Source organism: Arvicola amphibius, chromosome 6, assembly GCF_903992535.2.
Source record: "Arvicola amphibius chromosome 6, mArvAmp1.2, whole genome shotgun sequence".
Taxonomy (NCBI): domain Eukaryota; kingdom Metazoa; phylum Chordata; class Mammalia; order Rodentia; family Cricetidae; genus Arvicola; species Arvicola amphibius.
In genome coordinates this window covers 63,384,161-63,399,302 of record NC_052052.2, presented here as the reverse complement: position 1 = coordinate 63,399,302, position 15,142 = coordinate 63,384,161, and the positions used below count along the sequence as shown (strand labels likewise).

Here is a 15,142-nt window from a genome sequence, read left to right as displayed (position 1 = left end):
AGATCAGTAATACCTAATGCCAATGACTTAAGAACTTTAAGCATTGAGCAAAACACAGCAGCATATGCCTGTAATCCCAGAACTTGGGAGGCTAAGATAGAAGGATTCTTAGTTCAAAGCCAGTAAAACCCTGTGTACAAATAATAATAATAATAATAATAATAATAATAATAATAATTTGTTCCAAATTATCACTGGCAGGTAATATTGCCACATCTAAAGAACTGATAAAAATGTTATTGGTTTTAACAAAATGGCTTTTAAAAAATAATTTTGGTTTTAAAACTGCAGAAAGATAATGGAAGAAGTGAGAAAAGTCACTTCTTGATGCTGAACCATCACAAAGGGAGTGTAAATACTAAATATTGGTTCATAGAGTCAGACACAATACTGCTATAAAACACTTCAAGTAAACAGCTTCTAATCTTCCCCCATGTTCTACTATAGAATATTATAGAATCTAAGAACAGCTAAACATAAATTATACTAAAATTTTTATTTGTAGATGAATTCCGAGCATGGTATCTGCAACAGAAGGCAACAGATGTGGATACGAAATCATATACTCACTCATTAGTTAATTACATGGTTAATAATACGAGCAAGTAGAACACACTAAGTTTATAGGACTTACTAACTACATTTGCCAATTCTTGTCATTTTCAAAGCATTAGTAGAGGTGGATGAAAGTCTAATGTTCTAACTATTAGTAAATTACATAATGTTTGTAATAAATTCCCAATATATCTATGTATAGTAGAGTCCATTTCAAAATTTACATAATGAAGTACTATAGTTTAGTGAACTGTACCTAGGTTATCTACTTATACATGACATACAAGAGAATTAGTCAGAGAACAGTCTAGACAAAAATTAGCATATGCTAATGAATATTAGTGCCATATTAAGCCACTGCAAGACAAGTTGTGATTTTTAGCAATACATGAAAGAATATTCAACTACCCATGATCTAATACAGAAAACTATCTGGCTTTTATCTAAATTCATTTGTACCTCCTGTTTTGGAAGTGTGTTCTTAATTTGAGTCTTTATGATTAATGTTTAGAATTAACACACCTTTTGGGAAAACAGTTAATTACTTGTACGGAAGTAACCTGAAGTCTGATTAAGAATGGTCAGAATGAGCTGCCACCCTTGATGGAGCCACCTGTACACACTAGTGAGGTTGCATCTCTTCCGCTCTGACCCCGGCCGTGAGTCCAAGGTGTCTTGTGCGTGCGCTCTGTCACTGAGGCACCCCGGCCATACTTTATTACTATTAAGTAAACTGTCTTCTGAAAAAGAGATACTGTGTTACTACAACTGCAAATGGCTCTCTTACGTTAACTAAAATATTTTAATACACTTTTTAAACAAAACAGTGTTTTTATTTTCATGTAACATCACCTAGCTTAGTAATCTGAAACCTAAGTCTGGTTACAAAGCACTAAGACTCTTTAATAGATTGCTTAATGTTTAGAAGACTCTGAACTCAGTCCATTATTGCCTACATTAAGTTTACTCAGTTAGATTTTTAAAACTTGTATGTGCGAGAGAGAGAGACAGAGAGAGATGATGGGGAGGGGCCTGAGTGCCAGGCATATTTGTGGAGGTCAGAGAACAACTCTGAGAATCAGATTTGGTTTAGTTTTTGTTTTTTTCTTACTTTCACCTTAAAATGGGTTCTGGAACCAATTTGGTCACCAGTCTAGTACAACAAATACCTTTATGTACTGTGCCACCTTGCAGACCCAACCCTAATTGTTTACCGAGTGTACCTGCAGCCAGTAATAACACTCTAACTCTAGAAGCCCAAGAAATGATTCTGCTAATGTAGAAATATCACTGAACACACATATGGCTAAACCTTACAAATAAAGCCTTCAACATAATATGCAGACTAACAGGAAATCTCCTGCTCAGCTGCTTTCTACCACTCCACATATGGAGTTATTCCTACAGATATTCAGAGTGACACAAGTATCTAAAGACTTAACTCTGACTGAGAAGGCTTTTTAAAAAGCAAAGAAAAAATAGTATTGTTAATCAATTATTGATTATTTAAGGCAATTGAGTCTGTATATGTGTGGGACTATTCCAAAATTGAATTGAAAAAATTAAATGTATTCTTTAGATATCCAGTAAAACACACTGGATGATATGGTTGCCACAGTAATTGTAATAAATGTTTTGTTCTGTAATAAAATAGTAATTTTAAAGTAAGTTTTCATAATGATAACAAGTTACCAAAATAAGGCTTAAAGTAAAGTATGAAACAGTTTGTCCTAATCTAAATTTATGATTGACAGTAAAGTGTACAATATTCATACATGAAGCCAAGCAATTCACCTAGAAGAAACATCACCAACAGTAACACAATCATTTTCAATTTTCATAACACTTTACACTTTTATACAGATATTCCCATAAGTGTGTACCTCTCGTATGTTCACAGATTGAAGATACAACCCACTAATAGGATAGTAAAAGCCTCTAGAGCCAGAATAATTACATCAATTAGCCAAAAGAGGGCGCAGAAAGAACATAGGAGCTTAATCCCTAGGAAGTGGCCAACAGGTTTTTCTCTAGGAATCTAGTACAAACCCCTCGTAGGGGTAGACATATACATTTGACAATACTGCATAAGTATATATAGATATATTGCAATATAGATTATGTAAATACATTAATAATAGCATTTCTATAGTTCAAACTAGTGCATTGGTTTGTAGTCCAATAACTGAAAGAAACTGCAGAGGGTATCAGGACCTGGGGAAGTACAGACAAAGGGAAGAGATTGTGCCTAAACCTAAGAAAACCAGACCCACACATTCCCAGCACGGGAAAGAGAACACCCCCATTATCTCATGTCAGAGCTACTGCTACTCCAAAAGTATAAGCAAGTCTACAAAGCTCCATACTGGGCCTTCATTGGCTCTGCTATGAATGCTCCAGGTCTTATGTGAACAGAATACATATAGCTGAAGGCATCAACTTGTATCTCCCTACGTTATATATACACCACTTCCTTTTAGAATCTATCATCAGCCAATTTAGTCAGTCAGCTTGCACAAAATCCAACCCCTTTGCCCAAAATAAACAAACTAATTTTATGTTTCCTAACCTTTATAAATATCTTATATTAAACTTACTAAATGTCTTAGCACCAATAAATATTTTCATCTGTCACTTCTAAGTTTTTAAATAATAAACATAATTAGAACATGAAAATATGGTATTAATATTTCCGAAAAGAGATTATTCTATTACTTCAGAAATTTTATAAGACATTTACAGTATCTGAAAGAACTAGTCACAGTATAGCTGACTGGCTAACAATAATAATCTCTGTTTCAGTATTTCCCAGCTATGATTCCTTACTTTACAACTACCTGCAAGAAAAGTATGTATATGGTTCAAGAATGGTAGATTTGTTCAATATCATTTTCAGGGGAAAGGTCACTAGCGCACACACTTTTCAAACATGTGGATATGTGGTATTCTAAATAAAAAAAAAAACTGAAACCATACAAAACTTCTTCGCATACAAAAAGGTTCCATGTTTGTCAAGGACCATCACTAGCATAGATCATTCTATTTGAAGATAATTTCCTGACATCAGCTATTAATAAAATGTCTCTAGAGTGATGCAAATTATAACTGGGGCAATGAAAATTCAATTTCAACCTGGGTGACTACTGGTATATAAAGTTAATGATCTACTTTTAAACTTTGATATGAGTTGACCAGTATTAATCATATAATATATAAACTTTCAATGTGTACAGTAAGATCTACTGGCAGATAAGTAAAAATATACATACTTTAAAACACAGTATTCCTTTATATACTGTGTATTACACACCATCCAGTTATACTAGCATTTTAAAACATCTGCATTCTGATATAACTGCACTTGAAGAAGTAACTGGAATTATTGCAAACTTCCTATCCTTTTCAGTCATTAGAATCTTAGGGTAAAACAGGAATATATGCCTGACTGGTCACAAATTTCTCCTGGGAGCAAACATTCTAACAGCAATCAATAACTGCAGCAGAAGGGAAAATTAATTTCTCCTTTATAATAAGGTAGTAGTTGGTGCATTACACTGTGTGTCGTATCTCGCTTTTGATGAGCAGGAAAGAAGGAAGCATCAGGGAGCTGCTCCCAGACAATAACTGCCCTTTGTTGCTCACCCTACACTGCATATTAAAAACCCTGCAGCACATAGAAAAGGAAGAAGTGAAAAGCATTTTAACTTATATTCAAAAAAGAAAATTTACATCTAAGAAAGTATATCAAGTTTTGTAAACCTGAAGAATTAAATTCAAATTTGGTTAGTACTATTTAAAGGTAAACATTAAACACCTCAAATTTCTTATAAATTAAAATTTAAAATACTGTGAGTAGTGAAGGAAATTTATGTACAATTATTTCATCCCAATCACTGCCTTTTGAGTTTAGTAACAAAAGCATTTAAAGAAATCCCTGTGAAAGGCTAATTTGAAAGTAAACATGCTTTTAAAACTTAAATATAGATCTTGTATTAGTCCCACAACAGGATCAAGATCACTATTAAAATAAAGCCTGGGGCACATTATGATGCCTAAGATTGGTGGGTGGATTTTAATTGACTTGAAGACTGTCATAGTTCTATTCTCATAAAACCTGTAACGCATTTCCAGCATGGAGGACCCATCTGTGCCCACCATCCATCTGTTTAGACGTGATTGGCAAAGTGGTAGGGTACTCGCAGTGGTTGCCTCTGCCTGAAAGGAATGAACCACAGGATCTTCCAACGAGTGCCAAAAACTTCTGAGAAGGTCTGCTGCCATGGCTTTCGGGGCCGCGATCTACAGAAGACAGCATTATTAGTGAAAGACAGAGCTCCCATGGTGCACTTCAGTCAGCTAAAACAATACAGGTTGGCTGGGGAGCCATTACTGGACTCTGATGCATTGTGTCCCAGCATCACAAATACAGCTTTTCTTTCCATGTGGCATGCAGCTGAGCTGCAGCTCCGGATAGCAGATATTGTATCTGCATCGTCAATCAACCCAGGGTAACTTTGGAAGCAGAGGAGGAGCTCAGGGTAACAGAATGTGTGTCAACAACACAGTAGCAAATCTCTTTTGATGTACTTTTACAACAAATAATTTAACTTACTTCTGTGAGTCAGAAAAATGGAGTTATCAGTACTTATTTTGTTTAAAAACTCTGATGGTTGAAAGACCCCTACTGTAAGACTGGGATATGCCTGTCTAGCTTGAGTCTCAGATGGGGCACCCCCCAAAAAAAGAAAAGAAAGCCATCATTACTATTAACATATGCACACAATTCTCAAAGGTGATCAGTTGTTTTTATTTTTAAATAAAATCATTATAGACTTTATACTTACATTTCTTCACAACAGTTTGACATCTTTTCAATAGATGTTGTATCCTATTAAAAATAGAAAAATTATATTCATATGTAACAATACTTCTGTCTTACAGAATATTTTATGTCTATTCAGAAAATATTCTAAAGATTTAACAAGTCTGTACATCTTTACAACCTGGAGTCCCCTTAGGGAAATAAAATCAACATTACATCATGTGGAAAAAAACTACTGAACTATGAAAGTGTAAAAACCCTCTATGAGAACCATTTCATTCAGTTATAACCTCTGAGGACACCTGATTGCTTGGCAATTCTGTAAAAGCCTAGTTATTTCCATTCAAATCAACTGTCTACAAATATGTATTAAAAATAAGTGAATATCAAATAACACATAAAAACCATCAATGAATACAGAACTACCAAGATGCAGAGAATAGTAGTGACTCTGGATTTTATAGATTTCTATAAATAACAAAATTCAATAAGGCAATCTATAAATTGATCGTTATAACATCTTTTAATATAAAAATATAAGTTGGTCTTAACATAGAGTAGGGAACCCCGATGGTTCCTTGGCCTGAAGAGGGAGGGAGGGGTTGGTATGGGTGGAGGGGAGGGGAGGGAAGGGAGAGGAAGAGGGGAGGAGATGGAAATTTTTAAATATAAAAAAAACAAAAAAAGAAAAAAATATATAAGTTAGAAAATAAAACATTTCTTTTTTCCCCAACAAACAAACCAAATCTTTACAACAATACAACCTCTTCTGGGTGTTTTAACAAGGGTGTAATGCAGGCACAGAAGGAAAGCACTTCAGCAGAAGACAGTGTCTGAGAATGCCAATGCAAACTGTAATAACAGAGGACCTATCAGCTATACTGCCGAAAAGTTATGAGATCCAAATACCCAATATACAGAGTGCACAATCTTACATTTAGGTAAAAATTTAGAGTGTGAGCACATTTTAAAGCAATACTGCAAAAATATTAAATTTTTGCCTTCTCCCTTGACTTGACCTTACTAACTCACACATGACAGACGCTGGAAAATAACAATGTTAATCAGAGCTATTCCTGGAAATACAGAAGTTCCTTTAGTGGTGCTAATCCACAGCCCTTTACAGTTAGCCATGCTAGATGAACACTCGTGATGACTATCAGATATGCTGAACAAGCAGCTAGCCTCTAAAAGGGGAAGTAAATCTGGTTTTAGAAGACTAGGAACAAACAGTTTTATTTACAGGAGTTTTCTAAAGATTTGTAAAAAAAAAAAATGGCAGACTTGCTACACCTTCTATATACATAGTTTTTTTTTTTTATTATGCCTTGAAGTTGATGGCATTTGACAATTCTGTTGGAAATAAGCTCCTTTTTATTGTACTCCATAACTTCCTCTCAAAAAAATTTTACATATTCTAAATGAAAACATAGCCTACAAATATATGAGAACATTTCTTAAGAATTTAGAGTAAAGCTGGGCTTCAGGCTCACATCTATACTGGAGTGGATATGGTCATTTTAGTAATGTCTCAGGGTGGACAGCAAAGGAACCCACACCAAAGTGCTGAGGGAAGGAGGACAAAGTCATCGCACACTATCTCCAGAGCAGTGGTTCTCAACCCAGAATACAATTCCTCATGTGCTGACCCCAAACACAAAATAATTTTTGTTGCTACTTCGTAACTGTAATTTTGCTACTGTCAGAATAGTAATGTAAATATCTGATATGCAGGATATTGGATAGATGACTCCTGTGCAGGGGCTCACAACCCATAGGTTGAGAACCACTGATCTAAACACATGCCTGAAATGCAGCCACTGACAACACCTTTACACCTGAAAGCTACGTGAGGACATGCAAGGCGGGTCCATCTACTGTCACCACTAATCCTGCGGACAGGTTTTACTGTATAGAATCTACACTGAGTAAATTTACTTGTGGTTCTGAAAAAAAATCAACTTTAAAGACTCACTCCAAATTTAGTTTTCATATAGAGAAACCTTTGAAGTATTCGGACAACTTCAGGAGACAGACAGCACTCCTCCTTAAATGTCTTTCACGGGATGAATTGTTTACTGAGCTATAATAGGCTTTGGGAGGCTGCCCGAATTAAGCCACTGTTTTCTCTAGAACGACAAATGCTCCCCTCTCTACCTCTGCATCCAGAATACTGTCAACACAGACACAGCACAGTCTGTACCTGCGCAGCAGAGCATGGTAAGCTCTCACTCTGGAAGCAGCAAGCAGGGGTCAGAGTCAGACATTACCATTCACAAGCAGGCCCAACTGCTCAGGACAGACCCCGTCTGCTACCCACAACTGCTACCCACAACTGCTAAATTCGGCCTACTTTTTTTTTTTTTTTTTACAATATAGACAAATGATGTGAGAATTTTTTTTAAGCATACTGAAAATATTCAACCCTTCCAGGGGCACTAGGGGAGAAGACTAACAAGACAAATGCTACAGAAGGAATATAATACAACATACAGCCTCAGATAGCTACCAAATAAACCATTCTTTCAAGAACGTGAAAATCACATATTTACTCGGCATTGCTACAATTAGTTCTGAGATATGTTTATACCCGGAATGATCTAGTGATCAAAATACCTAATCCTCCAATCAGCTTGTACAACTGAGCAATACAAGAAGATGCCTCACTGTTTTAAAAACTGGAGTTCTTCATTTAAAAAAAAAATAGTCAAGTAAACCCAGCAAGATTTTCAGACACAGACTTTATCTTCCCTACTCTCTCTCTGCCAAAACTTTGTTTTCTCCTTTTTTTTTTTTTTTAAAAAAAAGAGCTATTTATTTACTTTGTATGCACTGTTCTGCCTGCATGTATATCTGTTGTCTTCTCTTTATGGCTAATTTTGGTGTAAGAAGGGATCTTTCAGATTCTGTGTAAAATTATGTTTGACTGCAAGACTGGACTGGTCTGGAATAGAGAGAAAAAGATATCTTAGCAGAAGGGAGTGATAGATTTACTAGAAAACTGAAATGGAGTGTAGTATGAAAAGCAAGAATTTATCACCATAGCTTTCTTGGTTAACAGGCTAGCAGGGCTGAGAAGCCAGGCCCTGAGCACAGAAGGCTGATAACCGCTCTCTTGTGAGTCCACTCGCACCAAGTCCCACCACTTGGACACATATGCTGTGCTGTGGGGAAAAGAACGTACGGGAGAGAGGCCTCAGACACACTGCACTACACAGAGAGGACAAATAGTCCATCTGGTTCCATTAACTGTCTTCAGAGGTAGAAGAGTCCTTCTCTTTGGGCCTATTTACTCGGAACAGTTTCCAAAAGGACTTTCTTACCATCCCAGATGTTAGACCTGGTGAGAGTAAAGGCACCATCAGAGACTCACCCCGAAGACAGCTCCATCTAGCTCCCACAGTCACCTCAACTCTCTTCTCGTAGGTTTCCTAGGCCTCTGTGCTGCACATAGTTACCTAATTTATGACTTGATGCTGACTTAATAGAGCCTTGGAAACACTTTTCAGGGAAGTTTTTGTAGTTCATAATCATATACCTGCTCTGTCTCTGAGTTCTAACATTATGAGCTTCATTTGATTGCTAACTAGTACAGAAACAGCAACACATTCAATTTTTTATTTTATTTTTAGTTATATGTTTTATGTGTACGGTGGGAACGGGGGAGGTACGCACGCGAATGGAGGTGCTCATGGAGGCCAGAAGAGTGTCAGATCCCAGGGCTAGAGTTACAGGTTGTTACAAGCCATCCCTTGGAGGTACTCAGACCAAATTTGGGATCACTGCAAGAGCAGTACACCCTCTGACTTCCATTTAACTTTAGAATCAAAAGCACCTAGTAAGACAAAGCTTTTGATATACGTCTGCAGGACTGAACTAACTTGCAAATCAGAAATAGCGTAATTCTTCAGTTTTAATTTTTTTCAAGGTGAAAGCAGGGAAGCCCTCCTAACTGTCCCTGCCCCCAGGACTCACCGGTTTACTCTGGAAATGGGCAGTTCCTCAGCATCCATTGCTAAGAGAGGACCAGCCATGTCTTTTATTTGGAATGTGAAGTTGACGTAAATATTTCATCAAGAACAGGACAACAGTGCAGGGGCAGAGGGGCAGAGGGTTTTACATTTATAGCTACTGGAAACCTCGTTCCAAAATGACTTCTCTGCTTTTCTCCATCAAACCATCATCTGGCTACATAAAATTGGTAAGAAATTAAAGCTCCATATCTCAACTACCAAGTAGGAATGCTTACCTCCTAAGTTTTCGTGAGGTTTAAATGGATCAATATGTATTAAAACTCCTAGTAAATCTTCAATGACTGAAGAATCCTCATTTTAATTTTTTTATTAAGCACTTCTTCATGCTTAAAAAGAGTATCTCAATATATCAGTTATCCAAATTATTTGTATAGAAGTTTAAATTGAAAGATAAAATGACTGAGGATATATATGTAATCCTACAACTAAAAGGGGTTTAAAATCCATTCATAAAGCAAAAACTTGAAAGCATATAAACCATTGTTCATTTACTCATCTATTTATATAGAGTAACCAGCTACATGGCAAGGTCTTTAATAAATCAGCAAAATGTCCACACACACACAAAGAAACCACATAGGCACACATGCAGGTCCCAGAGGGTGACTGTGACCACACAGACACACATAGGCCACAGAAGGTGACTGTGACCTCACAGACACACATAGACCACAAAGGGTGACTGTGACCACACAGACACACACAGAACACGGAGGGTGACTGTGACCACACAGGAACACACAGACCACAGAGGGTGACTGTGACCACACAGACACACATAGACCACGGAGGGTGACTGTGACCACACAGGAACACACAGACCACAGAGGGTGACTGTGACCACACAGGCACACATAGACCACAGAGGGTGACTGTGACCACACAGGAACACATAGACCACGGAGGGTGACTGTGACCACACAGACACACATAGACCACGGAGGGTGACTGTGACCACACAGGAACACATAGACCACGGAGGGTGACTGTGACCACACAGGAACACATAGACCACGGAGGGTGACTGTGACCACACAGACACACATAGACCACGGAGGGTGACTGTGCAAAAGGTGTTTTATTGGTGACCTCACAGTCACCAAAACAGCTGAAAGAACTGAAAATCTATGCTTCCAAGTGAGACCCGAGCCTAACTGCTTTCATATTTTAACATCAAAATTAGACTTCCGATGAGGTTTCTGGTTATAAATAGTAGACGAAGAGTTAGGGAACTGGATGTGCCTTGGGATTAGGGTTTGGGAGATCACCAGTGAACCAACAGAATGTGTGAGAGAGACACTTGGCTTCCTTTGGCAAAGATCAAAAGTCAATACACAGAAAATCTACGTGTTTTCTAACCTCACTATGCATGTGAATTTAGATCATGAGCTGATGAAATCAACTTCTCAGAAAAATGCTTACTAACAATAACACAGTATGTTTAGCAACACAGCACATAAAGTGTCTCTACATTGAGTGATGGCCCTCTAAGAAGTCTATGCACGGGCTGGAGAGAGGGCTCAGCGGTTAAGAGCATTGCCTGCTCTTCCAAGAGGTCCTGAGTTCAATTCCCAGCAACCACATGGTGGCTCACAACCATCTGTAATGAGGTCTGGTGCCCTCTTCTGGCCTGCAGGCATACACACAGACAGAACATTGTATACATAATAAATAAATATTTAAAAAAAGAAGTCTATGCACTAAGTATCTTCTATAAGCACTATCAGAACACAAATTGTTTTCAGCTTTTACATTCACTTGACTCTCTGATGCAGTCCCTGAACAAATCACACTGAGTAAAGAAGTGATGTATAGAAACACTTCTGCTCAGAAACACATTTACACAAGTTATTCAACTCCACACATAATTGTGATTAATACAAAAAAGAAACTAGTCTCTATAAAATTATTCTATCCACATACAAAGAAATATATCCAGTGTTAACAGAGAGCATGAAAAGCATCTAAGAAACATAATAAATTTGGGCAATATTTTTAGGGTTTTAAGATGGCATTAAGGAGATGTGTCACATAATTTTACAATCGGAAAGACTGTATTAGAAATACACACACACACACAAACACCTTAGAAAGGAAAGCAAAAATGCCAGAGATCTCACTTTAAAGAAAGATGTTCAGTGCTGGCTGCAGCTAAGTATGCTAAGCATGATTTGCACACAGACTACATGAACTCAATTCACCGATTCACTGATATTTGGCAAAACTCAATTATAAAGATCAACAATTCCAAGTCAATATTTCTGAATACATATTAAAAAGGAAGAAAATCTATTAACTGATTAATAAAATGTTACTTAATAGCTAACCTCCTTTAATCTGATTTAACATTTTGAACATGAGATAATTTTCATTGCATACAATTAACTCCAGTGAAAATTAAGTCACCATCTTAATTACAGGTCTATTGCTGTAACTGGACCATGGCAACTCTTAAAAAATGAATCATTTAATTGGAGCTTGCTTATATTTGCAGAAGAACATGGTGGGGAGCAAGTCAGCACACAAACCTTCATGGTGCTGGAGAGGTATCTGAGAGTTCTATATCCTGATCCACAGAGAGACAGAGACAAAAACACACAGACTGAGCCTGACATAGGCTTCTGAAAGCTCAAAGTCCACCCACAGTGACACACTTCCTCTAACAAGGCCACACCTCCTACTCCTCCTAATCCTGTCAAAGAGTTCCACTCCCCGATGACTGACTATTCAAATATATGAGTCCTATAGGAACCATTCTACTTCAAACCATCATAGTCACCGTGTACTAATGATTCTTTCTATATTTAGGCAAATATTGACTGCAAATCAAACAAGGGTTAGAGACATAAGGAGAAATATTTTCTCTGTAAAGATTTTAAAATTATCTTTTGTATTCAACTAGAATCCAAGAGCATCTGTGAGACCAAGGCAACAATCACTTAGCTTTATTAAAGCTGTGGCTCACCACACCCCAGCTTCACCGCACTGAGCAACAAATGCACTGCGCTCCAAAGAGGACACCAGAAGCTCACACAAGCGCACAAGCTCCTGTGCCCAGGAGACGGAAATGCTTGCACACAGAATTTAGACAAACTGTCAGAGGAGGGTCACAGCAGGAGCAGGTCCCTGTCAGAACCTCCCCAGGGATACTGGCCAGCTGTAAGGCTTCTTGATTACATCTCCTGTCAATGGTAACAGGACCAGTCTGACTAACCCACACTGTCAACACTGGGGCTCACCAGCATGGACTTCCCTCTTGCTGCCTGGGACTACAGCACCTTAATTCTGATGTCAATTACATTAATAATAGTATCATTGTCTACTTCATTCAGATACAAGAGCGAAGGAACTAAGTCTTAGTGAGGGCTGCTAAGCTAACTTGTTTCCTATATAAAGGAAACTGCTTCAGAGCCAATTGCTTTTGTAGACATGACTTTCAATTCAGTTACAGTGCACAACACATACATTTAAAGCCTAATTTAAATCAAATGTGAAAATAAAGTAAACCCTTAAAATTCTGCTTCAGATTCGTCAGTTTACTAAAATGCCTGACTGTGTTACAGCCCTTTAATTTTGGAAATGAAATTACGGGGGGGGGGGGAGTATTCATCCCAGGTCAAAGAAAACAATGGGGAAATAATTATTAAAATTGGAACCCTGCTTCTATGAAATCTTAGCTAAAAGTATAGGAGCCAGCATTTGTTTTGCCCATTTATTATTAAATAGACCCACATTCAAGCTATGAAACTCCTAACTCTCCCTAAGGAAATTATATCCTTTTGGACTGGGGGGAGGGCACAAGGGTAGGGAGATGAATCAATCCCCTGTAACATCTCCATTGCTCTAATGCTATCTCCAAATTCACACTAGCTCACAGTGTAGAGATCTGTGCATCCAGATATGATGAAAAAGTGTCCCAAAGTATCCAGAGATGAATCCTAGGCACAGTCTACATTTTTAACTCCCTAAACAACTTGTACTGTATGGTAAGAATTTACATAGCACTGATATTGCATTAGGTATGATTTAAAATATATAAATGATATATGTATTAGAAATGACTTAAAATATATAAAAGATGTATGTGTAAATACTATGCTATTCCAACAAGGATTTTAACAGTTACTGTGAAGTTTAGTATCCATAGGGCATCCTGAAACCAATTCTCTATAGACAGCAAGGGACTGTATAGTTCTCAATTATACATACATACATAATACATACATACATACATACATACATACATATATATCCATCCCTCCATCCATCCACCCATCCCCAGTTCAGTGCCACAATTCTTGAATAAGTTTAGTGGTAGGTGTTGAAGTTTTCTTGTTTATTCATTATATGTTGGTAGGCACTTAAATGACCATATGTAATGTCGATGGTAAACAGAATACAATGCTGCAGCCCCTTTGAGCATACGTACATGCACTCAAATACATAACGTCTACAAGGTTATTTTGACAAGGTTGGTCAAAAGGAATGTACATTTTAAATTATGATAGGCATTGACAATTCACCTTCCAACAGTTTAAGTCAAATTATATTCCTTCTCATAATATTTAAGAAAGCCTAGTTGACCTACATTTTCTCCAATGGAGTATTCTTTTTTCAATTCTTACGACTTTTCTCAGTTTTTAAAATCTCTTTTGTTATGATAAAAGGATCTGAGTGTGATTACTCTAAAAATGACTGACACTGCAGTGAGTCTCATCTCTCATTGCCTCTCTACCACACCCTCAAGCCGGCCTAGACACACAGGCAATGAGTGCATCCATGAAAAGAACAGTACCTGACACTGTCAAGTGTTTGATGTAATTGTTCCAATTAAGTGGTATGAAAAATGACTGCATCCAACGTAGAGAAATGTCAAAAGAGACTTGACATCCCCTCAAGACATTGTTCCATAACAAATATAAAAGGAGGAGCTGACAGTCTTTCAGACAGACTAAATAGTGACGACTTAGTAAGTTAGTCTGAACATCAATAAATCAATTAGGACATCAAAGAAATGGTTTAATTACTAATAAAATGTTTGTCTTAGCAATTCTATCTTTGGGAATAGATCTTAAAGAATTTAAAGGAAAAAGTAGTGTTATCTGTAACATAGGAAAACAAAATGATTGGTGTGTTATAAAAGGAAGTAAGATTAGAAAACTGACTTCATGCTAGATACTAACACTAGAGGAGGTATATGTCATCAGTAAGACTGTAAGCACAAGGTCTGCTGTCATATAAAAATACCCTGCTCATTTTTAAGAGGGATGCAAAATTTTATGTATACTTTACACACAATTACAGCTGTAGGCAATATTCTCCTTTAACTTGTAAACGTCACATAACTTTTTAGAATTAGATCCACAGTTACAATATCTGTTTGTACATGTCAGTTTACACTGAAGATATACTTACTGTGATGATGCCAATCAGTTGTGTGTAGAAGAGTCCAGTTATTCCAACTAACATGGTAATGCCCATAAAGGCAGCTAGTCTCATGATAGCCAGCTCATGCCGAACAACAAAGAGGTCCTACAAAGAAAAAGGAAGTCTTAAGAACTGTTTACTGTTGAGACCATAACCAATATGTCATGCATAAGTATTCCCTTACTGCCTTAAAGAAACCACCTCCTCCGTTTGTTCCATGTCAGCAACACAAATATTAGACATTTTCAAAAATAACTTTAGAACTTACAACAAAGTTGAAACCTACAGGATTTCACTACTGTAT

General features: G+C 37.1%; 1 protein-coding gene across 1 annotated transcript in view; it reads right to left on the bottom strand.

The window, feature by feature from the left end:
- Window positions 1-2,590: 2,590 nt before the first annotated feature.
- Window positions 2,591-15,142, bottom strand: part of Zdhhc21 (zinc finger DHHC-type palmitoyltransferase 21) — a 49,418-nt gene continuing 36,866 nt past the window's right edge. Inside the window, exons 7-9 of the mRNA XM_038334621.1 lie at window positions 14,827-14,943; window positions 5,400-5,443; window positions 2,591-4,854 (exon numbers count right to left, since the gene is read on the bottom strand). Of these exons, the coding sequence (XP_038190549.1) occupies window positions 4,722-4,854; window positions 5,400-5,443; window positions 14,827-14,943 (294 nt within the window). The 3' untranslated portion in view covers window positions 2,591-4,721. The remainder of the gene's footprint in view (window positions 4,855-5,399; window positions 5,444-14,826; window positions 14,944-15,142) is intronic.